Source organism: Pyxicephalus adspersus, chromosome 1, assembly GCF_032062135.1.
Source record: "Pyxicephalus adspersus chromosome 1, UCB_Pads_2.0, whole genome shotgun sequence".
Lineage (NCBI taxonomy): Eukaryota > Metazoa > Chordata > Amphibia > Anura > Pyxicephalidae > Pyxicephalus > Pyxicephalus adspersus.
The window spans coordinates 65,636,818-65,663,880 of record NC_092858.1 but is presented as its reverse complement, the minus strand read 5'-3'; the positions used below and the strand labels follow the sequence as shown (position 1 = coordinate 65,663,880).

At 35.6% G+C, this 27,063-nt stretch overlaps 1 protein-coding gene across 8 annotated transcripts in view; it reads right to left on the bottom strand.

Annotated features, from left to right (window-relative positions):
• The window catches only part of ATP11A (ATPase phospholipid transporting 11A), a 103,158-nt gene that overhangs the window by 35,149 nt on the left and 40,946 nt on the right, over positions 1–27,063 (bottom strand). For all 8 annotated transcript variants that reach the window (XM_072412134.1, XM_072412152.1, XM_072412143.1 and 5 more), the window contains exons 2-13: positions 23,297–23,419; positions 16,294–16,383; positions 12,538–12,618; positions 12,318–12,425; positions 11,666–11,794; positions 10,205–10,308; positions 9,440–9,490; positions 9,271–9,335; positions 6,981–7,062; positions 5,928–6,078; positions 5,490–5,687; positions 119–292 (exon numbers count right to left, since the gene is read on the bottom strand). In XM_072412134.1, coding sequence (XP_072268235.1) covers positions 119–292; positions 5,490–5,687; positions 5,928–6,078; positions 6,981–7,062; positions 9,271–9,335; positions 9,440–9,490; positions 10,205–10,308; positions 11,666–11,794; positions 12,318–12,425; positions 12,538–12,618; positions 16,294–16,383; positions 23,297–23,419 — 1,356 coding nt within the window. The remainder of the gene's footprint in view (positions 1–118; positions 293–5,489; positions 5,688–5,927; positions 6,079–6,980; positions 7,063–9,270; positions 9,336–9,439; positions 9,491–10,204; positions 10,309–11,665; positions 11,795–12,317; positions 12,426–12,537; positions 12,619–16,293; positions 16,384–23,296; positions 23,420–27,063) is intronic.

The window sequence follows — 27,063 nt, the reverse complement described above, 5'->3', positions numbered from 1 at the left end:
GTTTGACTAAGTAGCCACTGAACAAAGAAATAACAGTATTATAACAATACTAAACTTTTAATAAGGAAATGCCTAGATGGAATAATTTCATTTTACATAAGTTCCATTACACACTTACTTTTCCTCCAGATCCAGGTGAGGAATCAATCATGTCAATGCCCAAGCAATCATGAAGAATCTGCCCATTACAAATTACATGTGGAATGTACACATGGCCTTCAATGCAGCACTCAATAAACTCCATGTTGTTCTCTGTCAGTGTCCCAGTCTTATCTGTGAATATATATTCTACCTGCAGATAAAAAAGGTAAAAACACAGAATGAATAAAATGAAATATTAAACCTAGTGTTAAATAACCCCAAAACAGTAAATCCTAATAGAAAATAGAGCACTTAGTAACACCAAAGCGACAACATAATGAATTAGATAATGCTAAAAGATCTGATAACTGGTGTTCTCCAGAAGATCTCTGTGTCACCACATAGACTTTGCATTTACATGACCTGTGTTAACGTAATTTGCAGCAATTGACTGGAGAAGTACAGATTACAATTAGATTTGCTGTGTTATTTTGTCATTTTGAAATTTGAGTCCATAAGGCAACAAAAAATTTGCTCTCAGAAGTGAAATTGTTATTGTTCCATTCTATAATGGTACGCAGAGATGATATGACAATTGTCTGACCTGTTTCATCTACATTTTGGGGACAGTCTCATGTCTGTGGGTCTGGCGGACATTTTGCCTGACCACTCTATGGTAATGTATATTTTGGTCACTAAGGTTTCAGTCCCTCACAGCCCTGGGGGAGGAAGTTCTACTTAAATCACCATCCCCATTTTTACTATGCACCAAATTTAACAATGTTGGCTGAGTTTGCTGTAGCCTTGCATATCTATCCAATTTTCCAATCTATGTAACAAGCTGATTGGACAAGACTTACAAGATACAAGATACTCAAGCCAAGACATGATAGTTGTTGAATGAATCATTATATTTTTAATGAACCATTCTGCATGTGTTCTTTTTTAGGAAATTCATTTAACATGCACTATCACTTGGATGCATATTCAGATGAAAAAACAATCAAACCTTATCTTACAGATTAAAGGCTTAGACTATGTACACACTTACAAAATCTGTTGATGGAAAGGACTGCACAATGCATGAACGAGTGCTGTACATACAGCGCCGTTCTGCTCTATGGAGAGGGGTGGGGGAGAAAGATGAAGCAGCACCCCACTGCGGTCTCTCCCCCTTCACTTCCATTATGCTCGTTCGTCGTCCATTGTCTGTGGATCCGCCAGGTGGGTAGTTAGGACGATGGGCGATGAGCGCTGTATACACGCAAGATTCTCCTCTGATTTCAGTCCTAAGACGATTATCGGATGGGAACAATTGCACGTGTGTACCTAGCCTTAGAAGTCCACAAGTATAACTAAAGTCATGTTTGTGACCCTTACTGTGAGTTATATGGAATCATTTTACCGAAGGTATGGAGAGTAAGAAGTATTGAGACGTATTGGGTGTCAATAGGTGACATTCCCAGCTGACAGTCTTCAGGTGTGCTGCTCCAATGGTATTGCAGTTAACAATGTTAAAAAGTATCTGTTCCCAGACTATGGACATTATATAACCAGCATTGAGAAAGCTTTAAACCATACCATCCTTTACCTGTGTGATGTGAAAATGTGCTGCACAATGCATATGTCTTATCACTTTTATGTGAATTCTATACAATATATATATATATATATATATATATATATATATATATATATTTATTATTTTTCTTTATCATCCATGTGCACAGATACAATATTACCTTGTTCTTGAGTTAGACCTATACTAGTAATTGGGGGAAAACTAATATCCTAACAACTATGTTGCAAACTTTGATAATTCAATTTCTCTATAATTCTTACAGCAACTTTTCTCATTATTTTTAAAAACGCCAAGGAATCTAGAGTAAAAAATGTTACCTACAGTTCACAGTACATTAGGAAACGAAAGAAAGGAGAAATATAACTACTTTACTACTGATAATTATCTCATTCCTTAATAGTTAGCTGCAAAGATGTGATACTTATCCAGTTGCTTCTTGCCTTGAATTGTCAACCTCTTTAAGGAGGTCTATACACAAAGAAGTGATTCTGAAATTCACTGACATTTTCCCTGGTGAAGAATGTTGCAGGTCTGTGTGTTTCAATAGCAACAATTATTTCTCCACTTTTAATGTCAGATTCACTGCTTTATAAATAAATGTTTTATACAAAGTGGGAAGTAAAGCCTCTAACTGCCATACTACCCACAAGCAATACCATAATTTCTGCTGTATCAGTCGCAAAACAAAAAAAAACTCAGAATGGAAAACAACAATAAATTGATCCTTCTTAATGAGCATGTTTATGCATATTCTGATAACCCTCATATTAATTAATTTGTAAAGTCCAAGAAAACAAAAGGGTTCAGGCATTGTTCAATTACTGTGATTTGAAATCAGAAAGGCCTACTATTAGCAACTAAAACAATTAGCAACTGTGCATTTATTACAAGGATTCCAAACAGAAGGTGCTAATTATACCCACACATTCATATCCTCCTTGATATTCACTGTGTTTTTACAAACAATGCACGTCATGGTAAATAAACACCAGCTGGCTTTCATGACATGGATATAGATACACATGTGAAAACAGATGTGAAAATTCTGTAACCCTGATCACCTGCAGCTAAACAATGCACAATGATGGCCAATAAAAAACATCACTTATGGCCAAACATAATATAAAACATAGAAAATATCTTAGTAATCATAAAATGTATAATAACCTAAACATTTAAACCAAATGTAACTGCACTTGTTTCTGTAAAATAGATTGTTTTTTCTTGTATATGTCCTCATTTAAAAAAATAAAACCACCAAGGTGTATCTAGGGACACGTTTATTCCTAGAGTGACAACACTTGTTTTCCTTAGAGTTAGATTAAAAACAGAATAAAGTGCCGGCCCATTTTTCTATAACCAATGCAGTAAAACTGATATTAAGCCCCTGCTCAAGCATACACACACCCACAGAGAGTTCCAACAAATAGGGCCTAATTTATCAAAATACTCCAAGACTGGAGAAGATAGACTATCATGAGAAAATCTGGGCAATATGGCAAACCTGGAAAGAATTTCCTAAAAATCACTTGCTATTACTTGGCAAATGTTTTCAGTCCTAGACCAGACTTGCAGGATTACCCAGGTGCTCCCATGATAGTCTAATTTCTCCATTTAATAAATCTGGCCTATAGCATACAGGGTGAACACAATTAAGGCATGAACAAAATAAGAACCTCATACAAGATTAAGGTTTTTGTCAACTGGACGTTTGCCAATGGGCAGCTTGTTTTTTGTCATTAGCTTTAATTAATTAAACACTCAGAGATAAAAAATGTAATTGACAGGTTAGGCCTGCAATTGACCTTTTTCTAACCTGTATTTGATTTGCTTTGGGATGATTTGCATTCCCTTATATAGGAAAAGAACCAGTCCTGATGCAAACAAAAGACATAAAACACTAGATGAACCCGATACCAGATCCAGTCTTCTTTCTTGAATTTATGAAGGAATATAGGAGTACACAGGCATACAAAAAGCCAAAGCAGCACACAAATTTCTGAGCAATATAAAATGGACAGGACAAAGAAGGACGTGCAACAGCCATAAAACAAAATCGATCCACTAGCAAGTCTCTGTGTTTTTTCTCTTTACCCATCAAAACAGGAAGAGGAGGTAGATATAGAAATATTAATGAGCACAAGTACTTCAGAAGAATTCTGCAATGTATTTTAAAAGACACAAGGGAATGCAAAATAGAAAGATAATATTCTTAAACTGCTCTAGCACTGAAATGTTTCTTTCAGTGAACAAAGCTCAAATGACACCCGATTTAGCTTACAATAAACTAATTAAATTATTTTAAACAAAGAGACTTTTTAGCAAAGCAAAACTATTCAATATGTATGCACATGTGATAGGTGGTTTCTGCTAACAATTAAAGACTGTTGGTCCTAGGCTACGTACACATGTCAGATGATTCTCGTCAGATTATTGTTTCGGACTAAACTTGTTTTCCCCCTCCTCTTTCCATAGAACAGAATGGCACTGTATGTACAGCACTCGTTCATGCATTGTGCAGTCTTTTGTCATTGGAAAGGATCGTGAAAGATCCTTTCCAACAACAAAAGTCTAACGTGTGTACATAGCCTTAGCTGGCTTCATCTATGGTCTCTATAATAGGTACAGGTAGGGGTCCTTCCAATGCTTCATATATCAAAAGACTGTGGAACACATATCATCTTTGATAAGTGTCCTTTTTTCTAAAAATACATTCAATCAATATAGGTGGAACTTGTAATTTGTAGGACATGTAACAAAGGGTATTAATGCACATACTTGTAACAAAGAGCCCAGTTATGGTACCTCTTGTATCTGTACGATATTGCTAAATTTTCATTTTGCTACAACACTGCAGATCACAAAGCTTTAAAACTGAATTAATCTAAATTACAGTACTACAGTACTTGGAGAGAACCAAACACACAGACAAATCTACTTTCATTATAAACCTTCAGAGATACGATTTATAAGCTTTAAAGGTAAAAAATAAAAATTATAGAGAAGGCAAATGTACACAGCTAACATGAAGCATGATAAACAAAAAACCAACCCAATAGGGAATAAATGACAAGGGACTTGTGAAAGATACAAACTCAATGACGCATTTTAACCTCAGAGCTTATGAAACACTATACAGTATAAGGAGCATTAAAATATGCATTTAGCATATTAACGTAATGATAATGTGTCACAGACATAAAAGCTATATCCTAACGTACTAACCAGTGTACAGATACATATGTCAAGGTTCAGAATTTGCTTAGCAAGACAAGTCAGTTTATATAGAAAAGCATCAGGAAATTATTAGAACATCTTGTTATGTTTAAATTGTATAACAAAGCATAGGATAAAAAACTGTTTAAAATATCTAGAATTTTAATAAATTGGTTTGTGTAGTTTAAGGTAACTACTGTATATGAACGTTTATTAATAGCACTTTTATGCAATGGGCCTGATTTATTAAAGCTCTCCAAGACTGGAGAAGATAGACTATTAATGGGTCATCCAGTAAACCTGTGAGTGGATCTGGTTCAGGATTGAAAACATTTGCCAACTAAGCAAATGATCTTTTAAGAAATCCATCCCTGGACTGGAGAAGACAGGTTATCATAGCTGAACCTGGGTAATTGAGCAAACTGGGAATGGATTTCCTATAAAATAATTTGCTTAGCTGGCAAATGTTTTCAATCCTGGACCAGACCCACTAACAGGTTTGCTACATCACCCACTGATAGTCTATATTCTCCAGTCCTGGGGAGCTTTAATAAATCAGACCCAATGTGCCAAATTTCCTATCTATTTTTTATGGGAATAGGTAATTTACCTGCCCAAGCTCTTCGTTCAGATCTGAGGTGTTCACTAGAGGACCTTCTCCAGTTGTCTCATCAAACATCTCCTCATCCCATGTGAGGAAATAGGAGCCCAGGAATTTCTGCATTTCCACTGTGACGTACATAGAGACTGGAATAATGTAGTTGAAAAGGACCATAAAAGCCAGAAAGTCTGTGAAAGCTCTGATCAACTGGAATGACACAAAAAAGACCAATAAACATTTTTTAATCACATAAAACAATTTTGCTGCATGTGTAGTTAGAAACACAAACACAAGGGGAGACCCCAAGAAGATAAAACATGAACAGTTATGAAGAATCAAGCACTGGGAGAAAATAAAGCAAGATTATAGGACATCCAAGCAATGGAGGAGGGAAACACAAGCAGTATTGAAATGTATGTAAGCAAAATAAAAGTGATGTCTCCTTACCAAGTGTCTCTGTCTTTCAGATTCTGTTTTTTGGTTATACCAAGGCTCATCACGTGAAGCCTCGCTCTGCCATACATATTTCAGCACAGTGTTTATTAAAGCTTTACTGATAAGAATACACAAGTAGACTATAAGGTAGGCATTCATTGACCTGGAAGGGAAATATCAAGTAATCGTTGAGCTGCATTTGGCACCATTATACAGAAAATACATCAGTGTGTATATATTATTTTTACCTTTTAATATCTGTAACAGCTTGACAGCTTAACAAGGATAGTCTTAGCCATACTAGTGTAAAATAAGGGGATTTAACATATTGTGTGGCTCAGTGCAAACCACAAGACTTAAAGGCAGCACTGGGGATGGCTCAAATGCCTGACCACAATATTTCTTGGTCAGTCGTAATCAGGTAGCTGTATCCTATGTAGCAAAATTAATATTAAATGTACAGTTGCATTCCTGAGGATATAGCATGCAAATGTGCCTGACACCATAAAAATACATCATCTATGTGAAAAGCATTAAATTAGTATTTCATTAAAGGTCAAAAGTGGTCAATGCAGATAATGTCCTGGCCAAGATTCAAACCTGGCAGCTAACCTCTATGCATTGAATTATACCTTTTATTGTGGATGCATGTATAACTATTAAGAATAAAACAATTATATATGCCTATAAGATATAAATGGTAAGTTAAAACACAAGGGATGTGCAAGCTGGTGGGGGAAACCATATTTTACGGTGGCACACCCAGAATTTACAAATGCCTTTTACAGCTGGGGAATAGCAAAGAGATGGTGTTTGAAAGCACAGGTCATCTGAAATGTAATTATAGGGGTGCTTAGCTTACATATGACTCTGTAGTGACAAGCTAACTTGAAAATAACTAATATATAACTAATGATCATACCAGCGTATCAGCATTTTTATTTACAGAACTTTGTCTTTATTTTTGGACACTGTTTCTGTAGGATTGAAGTAAATTATCTTTAGCAACATTACTAAATTGTTACATGCGCCTTCAGTGATAAATAATGCAGTAAAACACTTTACTTTTCAACAGCAGATCTTTTCTGTGATTTGGACTGGTAATTTAATGCCATCTTGGTTTCCATTCCAGTGTATATAGCAACACCTAGAATTGGAGAAGAGTAAGAGGAGAATGTTACTTGAGAGCAGAGAAATCCATTGAACTCAGTCCATTAAGGACAGACCCTCATCACAGAAGGATTTAATGCTATCCACAGTTACAAAACGACAAGCGGAATCACTGCTGCTTGCTGTTGAACTGGGAAATTTAAATTGACTTAGATAAGCAATTATATTGATACAATACATTCATTAATGTTAATCGGCAAAAACATAGAAATAGTAACTTCCTTTCATCCAGATGCTCAAAACTCCATGTATCAGCATGCCATGGCAGCCATTATAACAGATGATAATGTCACTTGGTCTCCTTGGTGAGCTCCTGCATGTCCAATTTGGACAAGGGCATTTAGCCTTTTTCTATAGCTTCCCATCAATCCTAGAGAGTGCTTGTAAATTAGAATCAAATTATTGATCTATCCCTAATGTTTATAGTAACATGCATACTGTTCTCTCTACAGGTATATACGTATTTATATAATTAGCAAGACCTTTTGTTACATTTTTTACTGTAGGGGGGTTGTGAAGCACACAATAAAAATACTAGATAATTCAATGTTGGAAGCAACCAATCTACTGGCCTACAGACAGAAAATGTTTACATACATTTGTTCCTCAATAAGCACAAAAGTTATAAATCTACTTTGTGTGCACTAAATGTTTTCTTATTACAGGTTTCCTGCAGAAAAACTTAGGGTGGTGGAGAAAAGACCAGTCACCCTTAACATGCAGACAGAACAGAAGTGACTGGTCTTAATTACAGGAAGCTCCTGCACAAAGGAAGAGTTTTCTTCTGGATCAATGCAAACAAGAAGAAGTTAATAAAGAGCTCAAAGATTAAAAAAGACTACATTTGTGTTTAGACTATCTTTCCTTATGATGAAGTTCAGCTTTGTGTCCAAAGTCATAGTTGGTAAAGTGGCATATTTAGTGCCAACATTTTAAAATATTAAACACATATTTTCATTCTCTAGTTATTCAGAGTGTTTATTATCTCTAAAGACAGACAATCAATACCCCTTAGTCAGAAGACAACATTTTACTGAAAAACAAGGTGATTTCGGATATAAAGTTAAGAAACCTGGAGACTCTATCTTATACAAGTCTTTAGAGAAGAAAAAGAATAGAGAATTTTTATTCATATAGCTGTGGTGGTCAACTTGGAAATTGTAGAAAACTATGCACTATGCACCTTAACGTCTGAAAATAAAGCCAGTGGCAGTAATAGTTTCCCCAAACATTGGTGCCATTGGCATTAGTCAAAACCCCCACATTAGTCTTAGTCAATACAATAAAAACCCCAATCCTTGCTATCAGTGGCAATCATAACCCTACATTGGTGTCAGTGAACTCAATAATACCTACTAATCTCAGTGTCTGCAATAATACATTTGAGCATTTTTCAGTGGCAGTGATAATAACCCACAGCATTGGTGTCAGTAGTTGCAGTAATAACCCTCCCCCCCCACATTGGTTGTTAAGAAAAGGGCTGTTTTGGTGCTTAGGTGCAGTGCTGTTCAATCCTCCCACTCTCAATTGGGGAGGATTCCCGATTGCTGATTGCACAGTCCAACACCAGCCATCTGGTCAGGACTTTACTTTTACTGTTGTGTGGAAAATACTCTGCCTGACAGTGTTCAATTTATTGCTAGATGCTAAAACACAGAGTGTGTTTCAGCAACCGGAATCCTACTGCTGCAGATCTGTGCAGTGCCCACAGGTGGGCTCAGGCCAGGATATAGCAGGCCGTACATATAGCGCTAAGAAGGTATGTGAGGTCTGTTGGCCATGTATTGGGCACCAATGCTAGAGTACCTATTTATTTTACTTTACACAATATATGGATTTGGAGTTCCTAAACGTATATAGGAGAAATAGCCATAGAAAAGAAAAAAAAAAACATAAAAAACACAAATACTCTAATTACAAGTGTGTTTTTAAAAACAGTTTTGTGGCCAATAAAAATATCTTTCTGTTAGCAAATAGGCAAAAAAAGGGAACATTTTATTTATGGACAAAAGACAGCACTATTTTTTTCCCATTAATACTGGTGTGTGATAAAAAGCAAAACAATGGTTTACAGAGTCAGCAAGGTCATAAACTGCTATACTTATTAAACAATTTGTAAAACAGAGTTAGACAAAGAACTATGTGGAAGAAAAATGCAATATCCTAATGAACAAATTCTACTTACCAAACACTTTTTCTGTGTTTTTCAATGTGGCACCACGAAGCAGCAGGTTCTCTGAACCTAGGGGCCTAAAGAATGAAAAAAAAATACATAAAGCAAGAATAAATTGAATGATTTATAAACTACAATCAAGATCAGTAGAATTTAGTAATTGATATGTTTAGGCACTAACCTGGCAATAGTGTCTTCTGTTCCATTATAAATATTTATTCGGCCAACAAACCTGAACATTAAAAGCACCATTAGAAGCACATTAAAAGTTACAATTTTATACAATATTTACAGGTAAATACAGTATATAGGTAAAATCATTCATTTTCCTAATGATCTGGTATTCCTAGCCAATGAGCATGCATAACTTTTCTACTGCAAATTAGAGAATGAAAAGTCTTTTAAAGTGAATATTCATATATTAAATAAGCAGTAAAAGCACTTTATTACAAGCCCTATGCAGCTAAAGGCATTTTGGAAAAAATCATCAATAAAGTTGGCAACAGAGGAACCTCTATCACATCTATCTATTTTCTATGAAAACAGAATCTTGGCAGCTTACTACCAGTGTTTCTGAGCTGTTAAAATTTCACTGAAAACCTACAGTCTGTTTTATGTTCTTTAGGGGTCTTTGAAAAAGAGTAACTACAATACACAAAGTACAGGTTATTTTAAAGCATTAATGATCCTAGTCTGGGCATGTTACCTTTAGGTGTAACTCAAGTCAAAATGTTTGGGGGGGGCACAGATTAAAACTTTTCACCAATCTATCCCAAATAAAATTATTTGACTTGAGGTACAAATGTAGAGAAAGACAAATTTCACAGACACCTTCTTTGACATACTTTACATACATAAAGCCCTACATTAGAACTACATTTTCGGTGTGGTGTCTTCTGTAATGTGAATGAATGGCCTTGTCTTCCATAGTAATGGTTATTCTTACTTGTAAAGATCAGGCTGAGGTTGTTCACATTCAATGGTAGCATGAAGAGTGTCCATATCTTGTTCATGGTGAAAAGCTTTTGTATCTTGAACAGAAAAATATGTCTAGTATGGGGAATAGAAATGTAAATTTTATACACATTTAATTTCATAGTTAGTTCAAAACATTTTTTATAGGACACATTTCAGTCACATTGCATAAAGATAAAAAACACAACAATTTACAATTCTTAAAGCAATAGAACTGTGTATAAACACAACCAGGTGTTACGGTGGCCTAATGTGGTGCAATAAGGACAAACTGTTCATTAGTTTCAAGAATCAGTTGAGACAATGGGGCTGTTTAGAACTAAATAATTTTATCCCTATAAATCAATATGTCATGGAATCATTCCATTTTATTTGGCCATAACAGAGCCCAACACTTTCTTACTCAAATTGCTTGTACAGCCTTGCTTTGTATAATGGTTAAACTCTCTGGGAGGTTATTTACGCAGTTGAGTCCAGCTAGGGAGATTTTATACCCTTACCTCCTTAGAAATTAGAGGAAATTTCCCTCAAAGTGAATGGAAATTTTGTCTTGACTATTGTTACCAGAACATTGGAAGATAAGCAGAACTAATAGAGGTATGAATGTTAGCAATGCCTGTAATAGTAGCTCACAACAGAACGGTTGTACTTCAAATAAAAAAAGAAATAAAGGCAACAGTATATATTTTTTTAACAGGCTACGTGTATGAGTCCACTGATGACTGAGAAGAGTAATTTGTAATCCGAGTAACTGATATTTGACTGTTTCCTAAATAATCTTTACCTTAGTGTTCACAAAAGGCAAATGAGGCCCAGTAAAATTAAAGCTGATATAAGGACCCATATATTTGATTTACTCAATGTCACATGAGCATTTGTACTGTGTATTTTTCTCTTACGTTCTAATCTGTTAGTTTATGGAATGTGACATAGGTTTAAATGACTGTTTTTGAATAGTATAGGTTTTTAAGGTAGAATTTAGGACAAAATGATAATTTTAGTGTTAAAGTAGGAAAGTATTAGAACTAATGTCAGACAATAATTGTTATCTGTGCCTCCGCTGCGAGCATCCACCATAACCATTTGGTCTTGATAACTTTGGCAGAGTATAATGTATTAAACCCATACATATACAGGGTGCTAGATCAGTCACATAATAAGTAGTGGGTTCCACACAAGGAAACAAAATGGAAGGTCCACCCCATACATAAAATCTCCTAATTAACATGTTAAAGAAGAGGAGCCAAATGTCTCTTCTTTGTCCAATGGGTTCTCAGTATCACAAAGTGTAACCCTTTACAACCAAATCTTTAAAAAAATGAATAGTAGATTATAATAAATGTATAGAGTCCAGTAGTAAAATAAATAAATAAAAAAACAGGGAAAAAAATTTTTTTATTACTTCACACATCACCCCTTAAAACGCACTTACTTTGTGGCTGGATTCTCCATCCAAACTTGCTGTTGTAACAAAACATGTTCCATCTTCTCTACTTGATGAAAGCAAAATCATATCACATGGAAAAACTTCATCTTCTTTTACCATTACAATGTCGCCAACCTTGAGAGTAAAATAGCTCACATAAGACAAAAATATACCATGCAACATTGAGCATTAATTACGGCACTTCACTGGGATTGCAGGCGGCACTCCAGCTACAAGCCAGCCCTGTCCTTACAATTAAAGGTTACAGTTAAAGTAAAACTTGTGCCCATTCATTTTTTTTTTATATATTTGGAAAGATAATTACTTTTCGGTGTTGAAACTTCTGTTTTTTTTATGATAGGCAAGCCTATTTGTTTAGAATAGATTCAAACTGTAACTGTGCTCCAGTTTTAAACAAAGTAAGTGTAATTGCTAGATCTTTTTTCTTGCATTAAAGTTTCCTTGGTAAGCAAGTTGTCCAACAACCATCGTCTGGTTTTGCTGACATATGCAGGGGTGACATATGGAATCTCATACTGTTGGCAGCAAAAAATACTTTTGTTTTCTTCTGTCTTTATATTAAAGATTGGTAGTAAAAGTCATAACCAAATGTACAATACTATGAAACATGTACTGTGTGTGCTAAATTTAAACTCACTCTTAGTTTCTGGCTTTGTTTTCGGACAAGTTTGCCGTGCTGGATGACATGGACAGAATATTGGTTCATTGCATTGTCAGCTTTGTGCCTTAACCAATCTTCATAGCCCTGCATGGAAATGATAAATAATGCAGAAGGTACAAAGTTAAAGTTGGCATATCAGTCCCAAAAACTCAATTAAACTAAAGTTCTGGATTAAAATGTAATATGTATTAGTCACCTGTTTTATTGCGGTCACAGTGATGACAAAGAAAAGTGGGAGGCCACTGGTTATTGGACTGGTTGGAGTGTCAATGATCAGCTGCAAAAGCACATCAATTTATTATAAATAGATGTCCAGGAGACAGATACAATTTCAATAACAATTTTAAAGGCAAGAAAATGCAAAAGGTAAAAAAAAAAACTCAAAAAGTCTATAGGACAAAACAAAGAAATAGTAACTGCTCAAATCAGTGTAAACATATAAAAAGCAGTGCTCAACCCAGACATTTTTTTAAGCCGGGTGGGAAGAAATTGTAGGTGGGTGGCAGCCCCTGTATTGTGACCAAACTCTTTAGTAACCACCCAAAAACAGCTCGGTGGGTCCTGAAAAGTGCCCGGTGGTGCGCCCAGCTAAAAGAGCCGGTGGAGAACCCTGGAAAGGATAAGTGCAGACACACACAGGTGGTCTGTAGCCAGTCTGGACTTCTGATATGTTTATATACAAGTTACCTCTTAGGTACAGGTAGGCAGAATGATTCATTAATTGGTAAATTTTTAAATAGTGTTTTGTGTGTATATTTACCAGATTTTAGTTTTTGGTGTTTTGTATAAAAGAATAATAGACAGATACAAAAATCATACATGTAAAATGTTGTATCTATCAATGTATCTATGTTTTTTAACCAGTCTTTTTTAACCAAGTTCCTTCACACATTTGACTTACTGCACCAGCCAGGGACCAATGCATTGCTGCTTTCTGAATAATCTGCTTGCCTATTAAGAGTATGAAAAAAATATCCTCACACTGTTTATTGTTGAATGATGCCACAGGAAGCTGCTAGTTGCTAGTGGTGTCATCTGGTTGTGTGTGTGTTGTGTCTAAAACCAAAACTGTCAGGATTTTATTGGCATTTGTGTTTCTGCTAAGGAACTTTCTGTCCTAGTGACTTTGGTTAGTGGAAAAAAAATCCAAACCCAAACTATTACATTTGATACAGGAACAGAATATAAGGGGAACTCTTTAAATTGGGATAACAGTTTTGGTGAGAAAGAGCACGGATCATATACAACTAATAAGTTAAATAGAATTTATCTAGAATCTTATATTATCACAATCTATCCAAAACTCCAAAAAGTCCTGAAGGTTTTGGCTTTATCTAATACCTTGTTTTAGGTATAGAAAAAAAATGGTAAGTAAGACCCTCAACCCTGCAATATGTACTAGGCAACTATGCACACTACTAAAATACCTCCTTCAGGGTCATGTAGCATTTGGAAATAGTGTGCATATATACCCCAACAAAATAGTGTAATTTAGTGATAAGCCAGTCTGTGAGCTTTAACAAACTTTTTAAGGTCAAACTGTAATGTATACTATTACTTTGTCAACCTCCAAATGTCTGAATTGTTGCAAGACTAACCACAGGAAGTTATCTTACCTCATTACCAGAAACTTCTGTTCAGATGCTGCAAAGGGATTTTAATGTAAACAGTAAACTCCCCATACTCTGCTTCAGAAAATGCACAGAAAAAAATCGATCTGGTGGCCTATATCTTTCCGTTCTCTGTACAAAACCTAAAAGCATCCAAAGAGGCTCAAGAGACTCTACAGCTCTACAGTTAAGCAACAAACAAGATATTATATTTCCAGCTCTTAGGTTGGTCCAGTTAGAAACAATGGCCACCCAAACCCATCTAAATGGTCAGGAACCGCTTTATTGTATGGAACACTAATTCAAAAAGTCAGCTAAAAATGACCTCTGAAAGCCAGTTAGGGAAATGACTTATTTTCATTGGTAATTATGTATGAACAAATGGAAACATTAGGAAACTCCACCTGCCTTAAAAACTCATTGGATATGAGGCATAAACACATCAATAGATTTATCCATAACAGAAGGTTCACAAACATCTACATATTACACAGTGGAAAAAATAAGTTCCATTTACTACAGAGAAAGGGTAACTTAGGACTCATTGCCAATGCAGGGAAAATAAAAAGTCCTCTTAGCTTTCCTTGTGCCCAGCAGAATATACTCAACTTTGCTCATCCCCCCACTGCTGTATTCAGCCTTTGAGAACAAAAAGAAAAGAATTATCTGGCATGGGTGAAAAAGGTTTTCTCCACCTATATATATGACAGCATTAGGTGTCTCTTGATTTGCCCATTGATGTCTCCTTGGAACATGGAAGACGCTTATAGCCTTGTGGGAGCTCTGAAAGCTTTCACTGGTTTTATTTCAACCTGGTCCCAATGGCTGAGTAAGAAGTATGATACATATTGTTAGAGTTGGGGAAGTCAGCAAAGCGTGTGCACAATCGCATAGTTCGATTTGAGAACATTAGATTATTAAGACTAGACCTATCATATTTCCATCAACAGGTTTTACATTTGGAGATTTTAACTGTGTCAAAATCAGAACACACTCCAATGTGATCTATCATAAGTCATAGCTCAGAATTTAAATTATCTACCCAGTACTAGTAAGCAGTATGCCTTAAGGTCAGCCTTCTCTTTAGCTTTGACAGTTGTACAGGCTCCTCTACTTTGCCAGAATTGCTTACTTTGATTTCATTGCACTCAGTGATCTTCCCACAGCTTACGTTAGAAGCTGTAACAAGTCAGATGGAGTCTACTCACATTTACTTTCCCTATTCTGCCTCGTTCATTACATTTCTTTTAGTCACTCCTCAAGACTGACATCCATCCACTGAGGCATTTTGATATTTGCATAATTCCTCCTAAAACACAATGAACTGCTAGAATTGTATTGAGTATTAAGCAGGGTGATAATTTCAGGATGTAATGTAGAGCAACGGTCACCAACTTGTGGTCCACGAGGAAATTTTGTTGGTCCGCGGCTCTGGGTCAGGAGAAGAACCCTGCTGGGGGGGGAATCGGCCAGAGGCGTTGACCATGTCCCACGTACGGATCATAGGCTCAGGGCGTTGGGCGGGTTGTGTCTCTGGACACAGACTCAGACCTGCGATGAGGGAGTAGGCAGGTTCTGGCATCATGATGTCACTACGGGGGCAGTTTCTTCCCCTTTAAGTGACACAGGCCTCTCTGCGCATCTCGGTCCAAAGCCCATAACTTCAGTATTGGTTCATGGATCTGAACTAGAACTAGGTTGGCAACCACTGATGTAGAGCACTATGTGGACACCAGCCATGATCCGCCTCCATTCCATTGCACAGTAAAACACAGAAATTGAGGTTTGCAATTAAAATGGAAATATTTGGTTAAAAATATCACTAGCCTAATAATGAAGAGAAAAGCAAAAAGTAAGCAGATTAAACCTATTAGGATAAGTTGTCTGTTAGTTACTGTTTACAAAGGGTCAACCTATCATCACAATTTTCATTTCTCTATATGTAAAATATTAATAAATGGGAATAAAAATATAGCAAGGGGATTGTCAGTATTTCAGTATCAGTGAAGATCCTGCCAAAACTTTCCAAACTGCCAAAATCCTCTAATTAGGGGACAGGCTAGTGCAGTTTGTGTCCAAGTTACGTAGGCAATGTAGTAGAAACAAAGAATGTGTGCAGATGCAACACAAAAATCACCAACAGAGTCTGGTCCTTAAATATGTTTATTTTAAAACTAAGACATCAGTTTTGGGTGTATTGACTCTCTACACCTGATATACTTTTTTTTTTTGTATCATATATCATGTCCCTACAATGACACTTTAAACACATCATCACACACACCATCCTTGGTACTGCAGCAATGTCAATGTGTGAACATCATGTATTTTTTTTACCTTACCTGTACAAGAAAAATTATTAGAAAATAAAAGTTTGCTATTCTTCTGAACTGTTCAAATAGGTTCTTCGGTACAAAGTTCCAGAATGTGTACTAAAAAAAAAAACAAGACATATATTATTGTTATTATATATTATAATATACAAAATATATATGTGTGATTTATTTAAAAAAAAATCAAATAATGTAAAAAGTAACATAATTGTGCACTGAAGAAGGCAGTACCCTTTTTTAAACTTTAACATAATCCTGTATCCTAATCCTGTTCCTGTATCTAACATAAAAGTATGTAACATTTTATAAACTACTAGGTGTGAGAAGTGTTATGACAACTAGCTTGTGATCAACAGAAATGACTACACATAGTAGCAATATGAATCAAAGCACTGTTTGAGTTTAGACAGAAAGTAAACTCAACATTCACATCCTTTGTTTCGCAGAAAACTTTTTAGATATGAACACTCAAGTATTATTCATCCATTTGATAATTTGCCAACAAGTAACCAGCATACATGATCATTTTAAACCCAGACTTTAACTCTGGTGCAATCCAAGCTGCTTATTTTACACTTTTACATGATATAAATCCAGAACATCATTTTAACAGTTCAATTAGTCAAAGCAAAGTTAGTAATACTAAATAACCAGTTATTCCCACTAGGGAATGTTTGAGGGAATGTCAGATTACCTATTTTATAAATAGAGCCCCAAAAGTCTAGTATTACTAACACTGCTTTGACTAATTGAACTGTGCACAACAGTCATTAAAAAACATATTGGTCTGTTACTAATAATTGTTACTCATTTATTCCTTTCCACAGCCATCCATAATTTTTAACTCCTCAGAAATAAATCTTTGATTTCTTTTATTTGCATCATGACAACATACTACTTCCAAGAATCCTCTTCCCAATGCTCCTTTAATTGGTTCATTTTCTATCACACACAACTAAAAGAGAGCCCAAGGTCAAATTACTTGCAGTCTGATGTATGAAATATGACATCACCTACATCCATTCTATGTGAAATTAAAAGATAAAGATCCTAGAGCAGAGGACTTAAAGCTGCAGTTCAGATGAGATTATTGTACAGATTACAACCATTTATAATAAAATAATAATAAAAGAAATGGTTGACTTCAAAATAGTAAATTTACTTGTTATTCAAAACAGAAGTTCAGCACCTGCAATAGTCTACACAGTACTGAAAAAGTAAAAATAACATCCAAAACAAACCCCACTTAAGATAAATAAAGTGGAATTGGCTCATTGTTTAGGGAAATCTTTAAATAGGCATGGCTTCCTCTACAGCTACGTACACTTGTCAAAGTTCTGTTGCTGGACATTATCATTTCCAGGGACACTAAAATGAAAGAGCACTGTACACACTGCATTGTTCAGTTTTTCGTAGAAGGGGGGTGGGAGAGAGGCACCCAATTACATCTTCCCCTATATGGAATGATGTTGGCCATCCCAGTCAGTAATTTAACTGCCATAACCATATTTAAAATAATGTTGGGAGACAGCCATAAACACTGTGCATTTTCACCAGCTTGTAAAAGGGCACCAGGACAGCAGCTAATAGTCCCAGTGCCATTTTAAAACTGAACCAGGCCACCAAAACCACCTGGGCTTCTGATCATACTACAGAATCCCTTATTTTCATAGGAAGCCAAGCGATCTCATGCACTTTTTATGACTACCAAGGCTTAGACTTCAAGGGTATTCTTTAAACACAATTAGTTGTCCATTTCTAGTTGTTCTTAAAACAAAAATTTAAAATACTTTTAGTTCAGGTTTATTTAAAACTCCTTTATAAAATGAATTTATAAAAAAATGAAGGAAAAAGTGTAGGAGCCAGGGATAGTATTATCTCAGAGATCAACTTTATTGGGTGACATATTTTGATATTTTGCACCTAAAAGCATTTCACTGTAAATGCACCAGTCTGTAAAAGCAAGACTTGGTGTTACATTTAAAAAATGGATATCACTAAGATAAGGCACCATAATTAAATTTGTGATTGAAGCAATGGTGCAATCATCATACTGGGACAGTCATTGATGTATCTTTTTGTTTTGCTACAATAATGCAATTTGCTTATTTCCAACATTACACATTGTCATTGTGGGCAGCTAACAAACAGACACACAATGTAATCTGTAAAGAGAAGACATAAAAATAGTTTTCCTCTGCCAGGCTGAGGATGGGATTATTCAGTTAATGAGCAGAAAATGTTTCTGTGTACTGTGTAATGTGTACAGAAAACCAACATAAATTATTGCCTTTAATTTTGTTTCTGGGGCATTCCAAGATTTGTTTTTCAACAGCTGCCAGCAAGCTAGTTTTAATCTCTACTTTGTAATTTCTTGACTTAAAATAAGACTTCTAATAATACATTTCTTGGATTTTCTGTGATCTAGTGCTGGGAGGGAAAGGATGCACCTGAAAAGGTTTCCATGTATTACTTTGTAAAGATATCCATAGATATTAGATGGTAATCCTCCAGGGGAACCTGCAAATACTGCAGGCTAGCCCCATTAACGGATGATAATGATAATTGATGATCCACTCTCATTGTTTTCCTTCATGATTCAATTGTACTGAGCATTAAGCAGTGTCTGCACTAAGCCTACCCCATCCTGATTCATAGGTTAAAATTCCAACAATGCAACGTTCATGTTTAGGGATTAATTCAGAATTGTTTGATCATAAATATTCAGCTGCACAGAATAGGCTTGATTGAATAAAGCTCTCCAAGGCTAGAGAGAATACTGGCAAAAAGCAAATGACTGAAGAAATCCATTCCAGGTTTTTAGATCACTGATGAAAGGGTATCCTCTCCAGTCTTGGAGAGCTTTAATAAACCAGCATTAATGTGTGAGTTTTTGAATTTGATGTATTTGCTTCAGTCTAGTTTTCTGTCTTCTGCCTTGTAAAAAGGTTTTAAAGTTTATAACTTAAGTTTTGCTACAGTTTTTGTAAATCAGCAAACAGATCTATATAAGAAACTAGACAAGAATCAATTAAAGTTAATAAATATCTTTTTAATAACACTCATAACCTTGTTGGCATTTAATCAAAGGGATACTCACACCTTTAAAAAAAGAGGAGTACCTGGGCAGTACTCAATACCAAAAATCAGTCAACACGTTTGTTCGCTTTCAGGGTGAACATAAACCTTTCTAAACTAAATTTCCCAAATTTAGTTTCAGGAACTTTACTTTCATATAGTGGATGAAATGAGCTTAAAACTATTCTAAAACAGAATAACTCAAGGCAAGTTTACAATAGGGTACAAATATCAATTCTTTTTGTAAGGCAGAGGTTGGCAAACTCCAGCCTTTAGGCCGGATACGGAAGGTTGACCTCGAACATCATGTCTTCAACCCCGAATGGACTGACAAATTATTCTTCGTCCAACGTGGCAACAAAGCCCTGTGTTTAGTGTGCAACGACACCAACAGCACTTTCAAGTGGTCATGCCTCAAGGGGCATTTCGATGCCAAGCATGCGCACACCTACAGAGACTACACCGCGGATGAACGGAAGACTGAGGCTGCTGGCTTGCAGTCACGGTTGGAAAAAACCTTTCCTTGGACACCTTGTTTCTTCTGGCCTAGTGTGCCTTCTTGACCTCCTGAAATGGCCTAGTAGTCCAAAAAGTTTGCCAACCCCTGGTGTAAGGATTCAAAGCAGTCTCTGCTGCCACTGACATTGTTTTCCCTGGCATTGGACAAGTCTGCTTAGCTCCACATGCAAGTTCTCGGCACAGAACTTAGACCATACACAAGTGCAATAATTGTTGTTAGAAAGTATCTCTCATGATCCTTTCCCATGACAAAAGACTCCACAATGCATGAACAAGTGCTGTACATACAGCGCTGTTCTGCTCTATGGAAAGTAGGGGGGGGGGGGAACGACGGAGCGGCATCCCGCTGTGCTTTCCCCCCTTCACAATCATTACGAACGTTCCTCGTACGGCGACAGTGTATTTGCCATTTGTATGAATTTTTGTTGAATTCCTAAATCCAGAATATTATCTCTTTCATGGATTCACTTCTAAATTAAACATCTAAATTAAGCAACATGTGCTGTGTCATCTGATGTTTGAGCAAAATATCTGGGACAGCTGTGCTAATGATTACTTGTTTAGAAAAGCGCTATTGTAATCTACCTAGTATCAGAAAGGCTGTTATTTATCTTCTAGATATAGAGTGAAGCTGACAGAGCAGTGATGGCATAGCATATAATGGATAATGTAGCAGTTTCTGACAAGTGTACTAAAGCAGATTAATGCGGTAAGCTATTGTAAACCAGTGACATCAACCACACATGCATTTATTTATAATGTCAATTTATAAACAGCACAAATGGGCTATAATTCATAATAAACAATCATACATTTAGTTTAAGTAAGCTGTTAAACGCACAAGATCAATCAAAGCTGATTGTTCAAGTTACCACGCATTTTTACTTCATAGGTTCAAAGCAAATAAAAAATGTATTTCTTAATGTTAAGGAAGAATTTACAATATCCTTACACAATCAAACAGATTACAAATGATATGCCTTATGCCAGGGGTGCCCAACAGGTGGATCGTGATCTAATGGTAGATGGCAAAGGCAACGCAAGTAGATCGGGGAGCCCTGCCTTTGAACATAAACTCTACTGCACACAGGAGTTATTAAGTCCAACTTTGTATTGTTGGTAGATCATTTTGAAAGTAGCTCGCAAGCCAAAAAAGTGTGGACACCCCTGCATTAGGCTTTGCAATATGTTTTAGGCCAAACCTTTTTATTAAAGAACTATATATATATAGATATACACAGATATACAAATGTATACTGATTTATACTAAACCTAAATGAATCTGAGGAGGTAACACTATTAACTTTAGGCCTGCCACCTGGCAAACACATCCATTCTGTGGTTGTAACAGTTTTCTGTGAACAGTGTACATTTACTTCTTCGATGGTCTGCAGAGATAGCTGTCATTCTACGACATGTCCATGACAGCCTGGATTGCCAAGAAATGGGTTGACAAAAACTGTTTGTTATTTATTCCAGAAGACCGCAACAGAATCACTTATTTTAGGAATGTGAGTACAGGCTGACGTGAATGCGCACCAACCAGGGGTTTCTCAATAGCAGACTGGGTTGAGCTAATATGGGTTAACAATATTGTTTGTCATTCAACCCAGAAATGGGCAACAGCAGCTGTAAACATGCATAGGACATAGGGGACATGGAAATTACTGATGTGAGAACTTTTTTTATTTAAACAAGACTTTTCAAAGGATTACTAATAATCCAACAAAAACTGAAGTTCTGTGCTAATAAATAATTCATAATACAGAGCTGCATTCATGTTTGCCTTTTATATCTGCCTGGAGTTCATCTTTAAATTACAAAAAGTCCAGGGTTAGATGATTAGGTTATAATATAAACTACAAATGTGTGTGTTTCTTTTCTGGAATGATTTATTCCCTAATCAGTCTTGCCTGCTAACTAAATTAACCCAGCACTGGTATCATTCTATTAGCAAATAATAACCTTTAAATTTGCTTGATGCTAATTTACATGATGCCTAATGAACCATACAGCCCGTACTGCTACCAAATAAAAGCCCACTACTGTATTAAGTCATAACTATGTAATTCATAACTTTGTAAATATCTGGTTACAACTTCTTGGGAATAATTTAATTCCTGTGCAAATTTTATTTTCAACCATATTATCATTGTTTAATACAATAAACAGCTCCATCCAACAGGGACAAAATAAAATAATAATACCAGAGCACACAGTGATTTTCTTATTACCTATGCATGGCTACAGTATTTAATAGCAGCACAGCAATCAGCTGAATGCACAGCTGTGCCCACTTTCATTAGCTGAAATTAGGAAAATTTGTAACATCTCATTAGGAGAACACCGGACAGTTCCTTCTACTTAATCAATATTTGCACTAATTACAAAGACTACAAATAACATGGAAGATGCAATAGGCGTTATAAAATAAATGTACACATATAATATAATACGTATGAATACTAATCCATTTCTGGAGGATATAAACATTAAGGTCCATCCTCTGTTTTTTACTAAATCTGACCACATCTAAAACTTGCATTTAACACTATTGTCTCTGATTGTGAAATGGTAGTCAACATTTACTTGATTAAAGTTAAAGGTAAGCTAAAAAATACCAGGATGACATTTAGTTATTAAGATACCTGCCTAATGTGAGCCGGCACAAAGGCTTGCACTCTCTCAGAAATCTTATTACAAGAAAAGCCTGAACAAAAAACCTACAACATGATCACCAGGTGTTCTTTTTATAAAAGTTGAACAGTTAAATTTATAGCAAGCAACTTTGGAAACCACATTTACAAGTTTTAATTTCTTGAGATATTAGAAATTGGGGATAGGCTTACTTTAGGGATTAAGTATACACTAAACTGTTTTTTATTTTAGTTGGTTGCGAGTATATGCTGAACATCCACAAATCAATGTGCAGACTAGACACAATTCTGCCTCAGACTAAGTGACTTATTTGCAAATGCAAGGAACATCATCCCAGCCTGGCTTTTAAAGAGGCTGAAGACTTTGATCCCTGTTTTTAATTATTGCTGTATAAATATGAGTAAAACAACAATAACAACAACAACAAACGATGATATAATTTAAATTGTATAGGGATGTTTGTCTAATCAACTTTAATCTGCCTAATATTTGTAAGAATATTTCTAACAGCAACTAATAGTAGACATTGGCCTCATTTGCCCTCTTCTGTTAGCAATACAAGTATTACAAAATTCTCATTAGAGGGCAATCCAGTGAAAGAAATATTGCAAAAGCAATCTTCTGTTTTAAGAGTGATAAGCAGATATGGAGCCACTGAGCAGTTAGTACTTTAGCTGAAGATAAATACAGCCCTAGTTACAGGTGCCAGCCAGGTAACCACACAAGTGAATTGATGTAAATGAGTAAACAATCTTACCTTTGAGGAGACTATCCTGTTATCTGGATACCTCTGAGGAATGTAGGCTTCAGTGCCAGGAGGAGGCTCTTTGTGACCAACATAAATAGTGCGATTGTCAACCCAATTTTCTTCTCCAGCACACTAAAAAGAGAGGGAAAATAGCTATAATTTCAGGTCACAGACTACTGATCATATGGTCAATGTATGGACGTTTTTTAATAACACACTAAAAGAACAAAACCAATTATCCACCAAGAACCAGTGTTTAGGAGACGCAATAAGGTGATTTCAGAAAGGATCCCCAGCAAACAAAGGGTAGCCAGGAAAAACAGCTGCACTGAAATATATTGAAACACATGTCAATACATAGATGTTTATTCACAGATATATGCACACAAGCTCACATGCAATAGAAAAACATAAGTGGATATACAGTATACAACATAGTAAGGGGCGTAAGATGACAAACTACTCAATCCTTTGATATGTCTTCCCAACAAGTCAGATACTTTATATGCTTAAAAAAGTTTATTTTACCAGTATATAGTCAAAGTGTTTATATTAACTTGGCACATTAGTCCTCTATCTCAATAAACAAACTATATAATGGGTTTCTTAACCAATTCTAGGTTTTTATGGATGATGCAATTCTATTCTATAGGGTTGTTTGGGGCCACATGTACCCAAAGTACTTATACAACTACAAACTGTCAAATATGGTCCCTCACAAAGAAGACATGGGCACATGGGTGCCCAGGATAAATAAATATAGAGAAGTTAAAGAAAGGGATATTGTAAAAACTTTTTTTAAGTAAAATATACAACAATTCACTAAGTGTGAGTAGGTTGGAGGATCAGTTAAACAAAAGCTTTGTCTGATTACTACTGTCTACTTTTCTCCTAAAGAGATACACAGTTAGCTGAACATGTATATTTTGCAGGTCACTAGCAAAAGTTTTTCCTGTAGGCAGGCTGGCTATGCATGTAGGTCTGACTGTCCCCCTGACTTTATAAGAACTTTATCCCCATAGACAGAAAACGGACAAATTGCATTAAACAGGTCTACCTATAACACAGTTGAGGGTAGATAAAAAAAAATCAGTCAAATATAAATCAAATTGTGTATGACACCCATTACCATCTGAATCTCTGTATATATTTTCTGCAACAATAGATAAGAATATAAATATAAATACATACTAGCTGATAACCAGCCGTGCCTGGGTATTTATTTATTGCAATCTTTTACTATACAAGAAAAGGAATCAAATAAAGCTATAGTGATTTTCTTGTCTACGGTGTTGTTTCATTTTTTTTGCCTTCCACTGCAATCGGCCAATTGCCTTACATTTTATCAAAGGCATTATTACAGGCCAGAAATTTGTAAGAGTCCAAAAAGTATGTAAAAATATAAGCAAAAGGCACTCTGTCACTGAGCAATACATACACACATACATACATACAGTACATGCAAATATACCTCTGACATATACAACAGCGCTGTACAAAGATCAGTGGTGCACTCACATGAGTCTCAGTCATATGTCTAGCAAGTTTGGTTTAAATGTGTCGATGCGTTTCCCAGTGATGGTGGAACATAGCAAATTTGGTTGAAATGTCCCCATGCACTTCCTATTGAAGACATACACACATACATACACACATCCAAATATAGCTCTGACATATAGAACAGCGCTGTACAAAGATGACTGGTGCACTCACATGAGTCTCAGTCATATATATGGCAAGTTTGGTTGAAATGTCTCCATGCGTTTCCTAGTGATCACATACACACATACATACATACAAATATAGCTCTGACAAATAGCACAGCGCCGTACAAAGGTGACTGGTCCAATCACATGAGTCTCAGTCATATGTATGGCAGGTTTGGTTGAAATGTCTCCATGCGTTTTGGAGTGATGGTCAAACATACATACATACATACATACACACACACACACACACACACATACATACATCCGATTATATATATATATCGATTTATAAAGCTCTAACATATACCATAGTGCTATACAATGAAACACTGAGCTAGACCCATCAGTCTCTGTATAGAGGAGCTGACACTCAAATGTCTCCCCCACAGTCACACACTAATATCACACATTTATATACCTCTGACATATACCACAGCACTGTACAAATATCAGCAGTGTCATATGTCTAGCAAGTTTGGTTTAAATGTCTCTATGCGTTTTCGAGTGATGGTGGAACAAAGCAAGTTTGAGCAAATAAAATAAATGTAGCAAATTAATATATGTAGTAAAGCACATCAATTTGAAAAAGACTTTAGTAAAATTGCACTATTTTATGATGCAGAGCACTCATAAGCTGCAAAGCAGACATTACAGCATTTTGTTTGCCATTACCAATACACCATATTGTCAGTGCACCATAACAATTGGAAAAGTGAAAGAAAACAACGCTCAAATTACCCCGCTCATTACATCAGAACAGACATGCTGTTTGACCTGACTAACTTGTACTTGTAAACAAGAAATTAATGTTCTCAATAAATTGCTATCTGGAAGCTAGACAGACCAAAGTGCATATCAGTTATCATAAAACATTCCCAGAATGAGCATGGAGAAAAAAGACATGTTACAATGTAAAATCATAATGTAAATAATTTAATTTAAAATACAAGAAAAATGTTCATAATGCATTATACAGTATTCCTTGGAGAAGTAATGCAGAAAAGATCCTATTTATTTTAGAAACTGACAACATAATGCACAGGATTTGTAAATGGATAATAATAGGTATATGGTTACCGGAATAGTTATATAAATAAACTATAGTTTAGAAAATATTGCTTAATGAGCAATTGTAAAGGACAGTTCCACAATAGTCTATCTGAAACATAAATAAAATTGATCATTCCCTGAAACCACAGTACTTTTATTACATACTCTGAACAGACATACAAATCTATAAAGTTTAATCTTGGCTATCACGATACAGACGTGGAAAAAGCATTAGGTCATCTAAATCATCAATTCCATTAAATGTTCCATACATACAATAGGTTTACGCTTTCATTTAAACCAGTGTGTGCAATGCTCATAGTAATATCTGACAGCCAGTGGTGTCATTTATTGTAGTGTCTGTATTATATTAATCATAGCTAAAATGAAAAGTTTAAAAACAAAATAGCAAAACTTTGTTTTGTGGCCATTACTGCAAACAATATGAAGCAGGTAGGTGCTAAAGAACTGTCCACCTTGGGTGTCAATTAATGTCACACTTTTATTTTCTGTAATTTTATATCTACAACTTTCTGGTGTGGCTAATGTATCATGAGCCATAAATATAATAATTAAATCATTTCAAATATCATTTTTGGGGTTCCTAAGTAAGACCTAAGTAATCTTTTAAGGGTTCCACTGGAGTAATAGGGTTTTAAAAACTGTTTTTGGAACTATAAACAATGAAAAAACCTACGACATACTACAGCAGACAGCAGAAGAGCTTTTTTTGGGCATCTATAAAATGAAACAGCTAGATTCTGCTTGCAAATAATCTTTATTTACTGGGATCGGATCTTCTTGCGTCTGTAAAAACTTTAGATGATTGTTGCTGGAAAAAATATTTCATCAAAGAAGAACAAATGAGTGCAGGAATGACATTGAGGGACGCCTTGTCATTTCATGTCATATAATCCAATATAATTCTGCCTATATCTGGTCCTGTATTTCCTTGTATTGGATAGATCCCTGGTATATAAGGATTGTACAAGTTTATATTGTACAAGTTATATTGTA